Source organism: Carya illinoinensis, chromosome 15 (genome assembly GCF_018687715.1).
Source record: "Carya illinoinensis cultivar Pawnee chromosome 15, C.illinoinensisPawnee_v1, whole genome shotgun sequence".
Classification (NCBI taxonomy): Eukaryota; Viridiplantae; Streptophyta; class Magnoliopsida; order Fagales; family Juglandaceae; genus Carya; species Carya illinoinensis.
Genome location: NC_056766.1, coordinates 21,922,964 through 21,932,634, shown reverse-complemented (window position 1 = coordinate 21,932,634; position 9,671 = coordinate 21,922,964). Strand labels below are relative to the sequence as shown.

At 36.7% G+C, this 9,671-nt stretch overlaps 1 protein-coding gene across 1 annotated transcript; it reads right to left on the bottom strand.

The window, feature by feature from the left end:
- Positions 1 to 2,329: 2,329 nt before the first annotated feature.
- Positions 2,330 to 4,461, bottom strand: LOC122297828. Its single transcript, XM_043108031.1, has 6 exons — positions 3,892 to 4,461; positions 3,675 to 3,795; positions 3,083 to 3,282; positions 2,887 to 2,957; positions 2,658 to 2,807; positions 2,330 to 2,547 (listed from the first exon to the last, which is right to left on the bottom strand). Exons 1-6 carry the CDS (start codon positions 4,259 to 4,261, stop codon positions 2,401 to 2,403), a joined length of 1,059 nt encoding a protein of 352 aa, XP_042963965.1. The 5' UTR covers positions 4,262 to 4,461; the 3' UTR covers positions 2,330 to 2,400.
- Positions 4,462 to 9,671: the final 5,210 nt, after the last annotated feature.

Here is a 9,671-nt window from a genome sequence, read left to right as displayed (position 1 = left end):
TACTAACCATATGGACATTAATAGTTTAATTTAATACTTAAATAATTGATTCCCAATTAATTTAGAATAAAATAAAATAAAACCATTGCCTATTAAAATTAGAATAAAATATTAGTTTGAATGTGGAATAGTAGACCTTCAAATTTGAAGGAAGAGTAATAATTACTGTAACTCAAAGTTTTCCAAATACCTATTTGATGAATCCAATGTAGGTTCATTTTAAGTAAATTCATCAAAATTTGAGGATGCATTGGCTTTTGATGAAGCCAATGCTAATGCTCTTAGGGTGGGTTTGGGTGTTGAGAAGTGTTGAGGAGAGTTGTGAATAGTAATAAAAAGTAGATGAAAAGTAATAATAAAGTAATAAATAGTAATAAAAAGTAGGTAAAAAGTAATGAATAGTAAAAAAAGTAGGTGAAAAGTAATAATAAAGTAATGAATAGTAGTGAGAAGTGTTGAGAAGTGTTGAAGAGACTTCAACACCCAAACATAGCCTTAGTGTTTACAGTCTGTCATTTGTGTGCACATGCGAATTACCTATGGACAAGGACTAGCTGGGTGTAAGAAGTTGTAGGGGTTGCATATTTTCAGAGGATGATTGAATCCCAAAAGAAAGCAGGCGTGCTGCTAGTTTTTTCCTCCAAGTGATGCCATTGCCTTTCGGTTTTCAACCATTCCAGCTCTAGAAACCCCAAGTGTTTTGTAGGTGTTACAATGAAAATCCTCCCGTGTGCATAATGACAGTATGAATGTGAGACACTTGGCATTAAAGGGTAGCAAAAGAAAAGAGAGTGTTTGAGAGGAATGAATTCAACTACGAGTAGCACATGGACTCCACAAACTTCCTTCATCAATCCAATCAGCTATGCTATCAAGTGGAGGGTGATTGACCAAGTATGCATATGAGTAACTTGGAACCCTAATTTAAACCTAAAGGACAAGGCTAGAGGAGTGTGAAGAGGGCTGAGTTGCTACAAAAAAAAAAAAAAAATAGTTAGAAAATAATGGTGCAGTTTGGCTGACCATGTTTCACTTTTTAGGTGAAATAGTTTTTGACATTAAATGATGATGGAGGGGTTGTTCTTGTCCTAACATTAGGTCTAGATTTTTCAGAGTTAGGTAGAATGAAAGGGGGATAATCGTTTGTAGAAAACCATTTTGAGATGGTTGTTTGAATGATCAAAATTTGTTGGTTTGTTCTTGGAGTGAATTGGCTACACCTAGTGCTTGGTGAGCTCACATGACAATGACATGCCTTATCTTTACATGACATGAGCTGCACTTGATTTAGTATTCTTGTGTTGCAGAAGGTTGATCCAAATCAAGAAGAAAAGATGAAATTGAGGGAAAAAGAAATCAAGGAAAAAGAGCTAAGAGTAATCAGCATAAATAATATTTGGTGATTTGACAAAGTAACTATTGCTATAACTATTTCATTGCATCGTGAGGTGTTTTGAGAATTGAAACTCTAACTCATGATGGAGGATGGCAGCAAGAAGAACCATGTTAGGTGGTGATTTTTTCTATTGAGATAGTAATGTGATGAGAATCTTATGCTAGCTCTCCAAGTTGGGTAATCTTTTTGGGCCCCAAGTTTTTATTGAGTTAGGCCTTAATGTGAAATGGGCCTTTCCTTAGGCCTCAAATTCTAAGTTGGGCTCTATATCAGGGCTTGTCTTGAATATTTCTTCAGCTCTTCTCTTATCATGTTTAGACCATCAATTTAACCAAATTGTTGGGCTTCTACATATCTATCTAAGCTCCATGAATTGCTATGAATCAATTTCCAAGCCCAATGAGGTGGCAAGTCCTCCTCATGCCACTTGCTATCTTTCTATTGGTCTCTTCGAAATTACTTTTATAAGAAGTTTCATTACTTCAAAAATCTCTAAAATTTTTAATTAATCAAATCGTAGATGTTATTTAACCAAATTATGATCCTAAATGACTCAATTAATTTCTAAAAGCTTAATTCTCTTAAGCATCATCACTTCTACTTAACCAAATTTATGGATTATCATTGTCAAATTCCCAATATTTTACAATGATACTATCTCTTTGTAGTTCCAGGTGGAGTAGTGTTACATTTTTTTCAAACTTTTGTACGGGAGTTTGATAAATGTATAATAATTATATAAGATGAGATAGTTTAATTTGTGTAACCATACCAAGCAGTCAATAATAAAATTATTGATCTCCATTGTACATGATGAGCCTAATTCCCACCCCCCCCCCCCCCCCCCCCCCCCCCCCTCTTTCTCAATTAACTTCTATATGTATTTCTACAAATCCAATAACACAAAAAAAAATAAAATAAAATAAAGAGCCTCTCATAGATGCAAAACTGGAGAAGTCTAACCAATTCCCAGATCGAAGCACAAAAGTACAATATTCTTCAAGTCATTGTAATGTAACCCCACGACAAACATCGGTCAGTTCTTGCTCAAGTCTGTCAATTTCAGCTTGAGCATTTGCTCTTTCCTCTGCATTGATATTTGACTCCAAACTTGCTCTCAAACTTGATATTTGCTTCTGCAGGCTTTTAACCTGCATGCATTAATCAATATATAATAAGAAATAATACACGACTTATTCCAAGCATTAAATGATGTCGATCAGAAGGAAAAGAGTATATATATATAGTGAGTGGCGCAAACCTCTCTGTGAGGCCATCGACTCATTCCATCTCTTCGGCATATCTTCTTGAGAACAGTTGGGCACAGTTTCAATCTCTTAGCTGCTTCCTCTATAGGAAGATTAAAGTAACGGCCCACCTCTTTTAGCGTTAACTTTCCCGCTCTTTCCCTCTGCACTACTACATAGAAATCGGAATCAGGAATTGAAAACTTCTTGAAAATGAGATCAGAGGGATGAAGAGGCAACAACCTGTGCTGCAAGGGAAAGCTTATCATGTGTCCAGCTTGTGGCCTTTGGTTCATTCATTGGACGTGCTCCTCCTGATAAATATCCATTTAAAGCCCATGAAACGCAGTATTGTGTACAGAAACCAAAGTAAATTTGCTAGCTAATGTTGAGTTAGAATATATATTCACAAGCGGGCAGCAGCACGTAGCGAACCAACCTGAATTCGTAGGGGATGGTTGAAAATTCAAGTCAATGAAATCACCAAGAAGAACGTCGTCGTCCCATTCTAGTCCAACACAGAGGGCTTCATAATAAGTCGCTAACGGATCTGGCACCATAACATAGCCCGCTATATTTTGCTCCGAACAGTACTTCATTAAAAACTGCTTGACGTCCTCTATGCTTTTCTTACAAAAACTGATTAAAATAAAAGATAAAAATGAAAAATTTTCCTCTTTTCCCGAACAATACTTGGAAGTTGATTGAAACAATATGTAGATTCACTAACTTAACAGAAATGTGTGTGCTTGTGTATGTGTCTGTGTATGTGTCTCAAGATACAGGTTGTGGCTCAAGATGCAGGGTTTGGTTAAAATGCCATGCGGATGACTTTCACCGAAAAAGGAAAAAGAATGCGGAAATTCTCAAAAGGGCCATGGAAATAGCATGAATTAGAAAAAATTTCTAGCATTATCTCATGACTTGAACAAAGTTAAAGAACAAACTATTTTCATTCCACCTATTAAGTAGTGGGAGTATCTACCCATTCCTAGTTAATTAAAAGGACACAAAAAAACTGAAAATCTTACTCAAACATTTGATACTGATTGCTCGAAGAATTCCCATTAACATTTTGCAGATCCTCAAGAACAGCATGACAGATCATGATACCGAGTCTTCCATGTATCTCAAGTTTCTTGGTATTGGTCCCTACAACCAGGAAATATATATAGGTGATTAACTTGATCAGCAAGTTCATACATATAAACACAAAGTTGAAACTAATTCGTATGTAAAACAAAATACCATTACTGTAAGTGATTTCTCTGAGCACATGGCAACAGCTACAATTAAATGGGATTGGTGCCACAGGCCAAGAGGAAAGCGGCCTCGCATTTCCATCACCGGCACACTCCGAAGGGCCTGCGGCCTGAGACTTGTTCCCCGCTCCACAATTATTAAAGTCATTGCGCATATCCCACACAGCCGTAATTTCAAAGCGATCAACGTCGAGTAAATGCGCAACTGACGCAAAATCGGAAGATGTTGGTTGAGCAAATGATGATAAATCGGCAACGGTGGGGATGGAGTCGTTCAGGAAATTGAAATTGATGTTGTCGGTCAATGGGCGGTCGTACGGGTCAATGTACGGTTCAATGGCGCTAGGATCTGCCATCCTTGATTATTCTTCAGTGTGGAATTCTTCTCTTTTCTCTGTGATCTTTGAAGTAGATTTGGTAGCGGCCGGCGCCGGAATGACAGCGCAGCGCCTCGCCGCGCCGCGATACGGAGAGAAAGCGTCGTGTTGGGGTTCCCAAGCACCAACTCTCGCCGTTGGTACTTGAGAATGAAGAGCGAGAGCCAGAGAGAAACCGAGTGAAAGGTTTATTTCTGATTGAGTGAGGAAGTAGGAGTTATTTAAGTGGTGGCAATGGCAGTTAGTGGAGATATGGAGTCGGTTGGGAAACATTGTGAGCGGGGATTTGGTAATGGAAGTTCCACGATAAGGGGCATATGGTACTATCTCAAACGAAGTAAAGGCCATCGAGAATTAATGATTTTCGTTTTAGTGATAGATCATAAACACTTATATAAAATTAATTATATTAAATACTAGCCTATAACCAGCACAATGTGCGGGTTTTTTATTTTTTTAAATTTAATTTATTATTTTGTGATAAAATCTATTTAATTATATAAAATTCAAGTTTTAACTTGCTAAATTGGCATTCAGTCCGCAAAAATCGGCTTAACAATCCATAAATTATCAACACATCTTACAAACCAGCAAATCGTTTATTTGTAAAGGCTCAAGCAGTGCAATGAACGAGGAAAGTTGCAAACCATTTATTTGCAAAGAGTCCAGAGGTGCAATGATTTAGCATATTTACAAAGGGTCAAGCGGTGCAATTGTCAATGTGCTCTATAGTTTATTTGCAAAGTTCCTCGAGGTAGTTAAAAACAAATGGCCAAGCACTCTGTTTTGCACCACCGAAACAGAGTGTAACCTTTCCCCCACAACCAAGCCACCCCACGGCGCCAGACTTTGAAGAACCAAATTTCAATCGATGGAAAAGATTTAGAGCACCGCTTAGACGTCAATCGGTGTAAAAAAAAAATAAGAGCACCTCTTAGATGAATCTGATTTTCAGGACTACAGTTCAGCATAATTCCGTCTATTTGCAAAGAGTCGAGAGGTACAATGATTCAGCATATTTACAAAGGGTCAAGTGGTGCAATTTTCAACGTGCTCTATAGTTTATTTCAAAAGTTCTTCGAGATAGTTAAAAACAAGTGGCCAAGCACTCCCATGCAGAGAAACAAGAATCAGAGAAACCACTCCCAAGCACATTTCCAGACCAACCCGTGCGATAGAGAGGAGAGTTCCTTACCGAGAAATCGTTACGTGCGGCGACAGCCTGGATGACTATCGACGGCGGCATGGCTGGGAGTGGTGGCAGAGCACGAGGAGAAAAGGAGGGAGAGCAAACTGTCATTCACGGCAGAGAGAGAGAGAGAGAGAGAAGCAGCGGTTTGGGGATGTCGTGGGGTGCTCAATGGCAATGTCTATGCAAGTGGCGATGTCGAGGTTATAAGGACAGCTAGTATTCATGCAGAAAATCAGCATCAGAATTCGTAACTGCATTTGATCAGCTAGTTTAGGAAATCTGTACAGCTCATTCTTTCCTTTATTTTCATATATGTTGTTATACGTTAGCACAAGTTCACAAGTTTAGGAGTAATTTTAGTTTCTCAAATCTGTATTTATACCTCTTCTTCTAATAAGAATCGGGTGAATCATTTTGTCTAAACCTCTATAGAGGTGGGGTTAGCAATGTGGCTCACAGTGGGGAGAAAATTCCTTTGTTTTCGGTGGTGTAAAACAGAGCACCCCTTCCAAAATTTTGCGGTGGCTGGCACGGTGGCGTGGGCAGCTTTGTGGAGTATGTTGTCGTTGCACGGTGGCTGATCAGGCTTGGCGGTTTCCGTCGTGCACGAGAGACTCGACAGTGTTGGGTCATGGGTGGTTTTCGTCGTGCATGAGACTTTGGTCACTGTGGTGGGGGCTTGCGACGTAGAATCTAGCTTGGCTGTGGGGCTTCCCTGTGGTGTTGAGGCTTGGCAATGGGGTGAGAGTTTGGTCACTGCAACGAGGGAAGAGTTGCGATGAGACTAGAATTGCGATGAGACTAGCATTTGCGATGAGTTCGCACTAAACTCATGCCCGCCCACACGCCGATTCCTCTCTCTTTTCTCCACTGTTCTTGAGCCTAACGAATCCTAAATTATTTTCTGCTACACAGAAGCCTTCGCCATGGTAGCCTCAGTCCAGCCACCAGTTTCGTCACATTCTCTGAGTTCTCTCCTTCCTCTCGGTGAGTCTGTCACATGGCTTTTCGCTCAAGTGAATCTGTTTTTACCTCTCGGTGAGATATGTGGCTAAAAGCAGCCCGGGAACTGATAGTTTACTACCTTATTATTTACCTATTTACTGGTATTAGAAATTTTTTATTTTTTATCATTTTTTTAAATATTTTTTTAACATTTTTAGTCATTAAAAAAATTAAAAATATATATAATTTTATTAATAATCACTTCCTTAACCATTAAATAAAATTAAAAATTAAAAAAAAAAATAGATAGTAAAAATGTAGTAACCCTCATTTTCTAAAGCAGAATAGCATATCTAACTTGCTTTTACTTCTTTATGGCTAAATTACATTCCAACCCCCCCCAACTACCCTTTTTTTTTTTTTCGCTTTTTTTAAAAGTGAATACTTTATTCTTTTAAAGACCTTATTATTCATTATTTTTGAATTCAAAATCATGACAAAGAGTGATTGCTTACTAGATTTGGGCTTGATTTCACTTGAGTTTGTTTTTGTTAGGATTACTGTAGTAAAAAGGATTGGATTTAAGCATTCTGCTATTTATTTTAATAGATTTATATAAAATATAACTATTCACTTAGTTGTAATTCTAAAATAAGATATATTAAGAATATTTAAACAATATTATTATTAGGTCTATATAAAAAACTCAAAACTTTGTAAATTATTTTCTACAATATAATCAGTTAGTGACACGTCTTTTTAGAAACTGAGTGACATAAAGATCATATTTAAATATTTATTTTTTGGGATCCTGAGTTAAGCTAGATTATTTGTGAATCAAGTGTGGGATTATGGACCTCGGACTTTAAAAAGTTCTTATAGCTATCCATTTCAAGTTAATAGTAGGGCTGTTCATATGGGCTGGATTTTATCCGGACCAGCCCGAAACCCTGATAACCGGGTGTCCGGTTATGGTTTTCAAGCCGAAACCTGCATTTTTAAAACCAGCCCAATCCAGCCCCGTTACGGGTATTACATCCGAGTACCAAATTTTAACCCCAGTACCCGGTTTTTATATATAAAAATAAAAAAAAAAATCGTGATTCAGAATCATTGATCCTCGATTCATCTCTCTCTCTCTCTCTCTCTCTCTCTCTCTCTCTCTCTCTCTCTCTCTCTCTCTCTCTCGTCCAAACCCAACGAATGTAACCCTAGTCTTGCCTTCAAGTTTTGCCGCTATCTATGTCTCTCTCATCGCCGCCACCGGACTTTAGATCGGTACTCTCTCTCTCTCTCTCGATCGACTGACCCTACAAAAAAGGTAGATCTGCTATTTTTTGTTAAACATGGGTTTTTTTTTTTCAAGTTTTTTAGTCTTTACATTGGTTCTTCTGTTTCTCGTTTTTGTATTCTGTTATTTTATTTTCTGTTAGTTCTTCCCCCCTAATCTATTTCGTGAAAGGTAGTTCAGATCTTAATTTATACCTTTTTTTTTTATCGGTTTTAGCCTTGGCTGCACGTGTACTTTGGGCTCGCCGTTTCTCTTGCTCGAGATGTTCAGTTTGTGAAAGGTAGTTTAGATCTGCTGTATCCTTTATTTTTATGGGTGTTTTTTTTGGATCAAATATGTGCTAGCACCTCTATTCAAGTTCAGATTGCAGTAGATTTTTTAGGATTTTTTTTTTTCCTTTTGAGTACTTTGTTGATTTGGATTTGTTTTGTTTATCTGTTTGGTTGCTGGGAAAATGAGGGAAAAGAAAATTTGGATAAGAGTTTCTCTCAAGAGCTATTCATGTCCTAGTTGGTAAGTGTTACATTGAAAGTGATGCTTCAGATAGCAAGAATCATACACTTAGATGTGTAAAATATTGGTAGTACTTTTGTAAAATTCACAATGATTTTGACATATTATAGGAACTTCTTATGCGGTCTACCGGTAATAGGAAAACACATCTAGCCAGTTAAAAAACTGTCAATACGTCAAAATAGAGGAGAATTGGCAATTAGATCCAACTCAGCACAAGCAAAACAGCTCATAGACAAATACAACTGGAGTGTTCTTATTGGAGTGTTCTTATTATTGGCAATTTGATAATAGCATGTTATTATTGGAGTGTTCTTGAGTTTACTTCTTCTGATGAATGTACTGATAAGCAAATAATTGTTTGGGTAGCTGGATGTGCACTCTTATAGAAGCAATGAAATAAAAATTTTGCTCGATCTGCTCTATTTTTAAGTATGGGTTGTTTTTCTTTCTGGGTTCTGTAGCATTTGTGATGTCTGTGGGGGAGAGAAATATACCCTTATCCACTTTTTACCTAGCTCAATCCCTTGCTTGTTGCTTTACTAATATGCGATTGGCTTCTATCCCACTTCTAGGATTCTTGTAAAAGCATATTTTGACTCTTATCCATTCATTGTTACACATATGCATATAATTTTTATGTAGATTGATGGGCAATCACGTACTTCAATTCTTCAATTATGAGAGCCTCAAGTAACATCTATATTTTGATTGAACTTATAGATTGTCATTAAGATTAGGGAAGTGGGCATTTATGTGTATATCAGAAGGTCATGTTCATCATTTGCTTTGGAGAAGAAGTGTCAATGTCATGGAAAACATAATCAAATTTTCATTTTCATCTTCATCTTCATTTTTTGTTGTTTTGGGTGATATGATTTCATAGTCCAAGTTTATTTTAATACTCAATTACTAGTTGGTTATAAAGTTGCAGTTTATTTTAATCTATTTTCTGCTTCTTATGATTGCATCTTTTATAGGAAACTATGATATAGTAGCCCAAGAATATTATTGAATACATCTTGCAAATAAGCTTAGACCAACAATGGCTGGAAGAATGCATTGATTGCATGAATCAAACATATATTATGTAATATGTATTGGTGGCTTAATGTAATCCATTTTTTATATGTGATTTCATATATCGTAATTGTGTTTTGTAATGTAATGTATAAATATCAAATAATATAACATGTAGTGATTGCATTTTTATTTTTTTGCATGCATTTACATGATCGATATTAAATTTATTATCTTGAAAATTTTGTAATAGAATATAGGCTTTAAGATAAAAATAAAACGCTATTAAAAGAAATATAATAATATAGGTTTTTGTAATTTAAAAAAAAAAAACCGTGTTCAACCTAGAAACTGGAATCCGGGTTTTTTAAAAATCGGGATACATCCGAGTTTCGGACCGGCTCTAATCCAGATTAACCTGGGCCTGA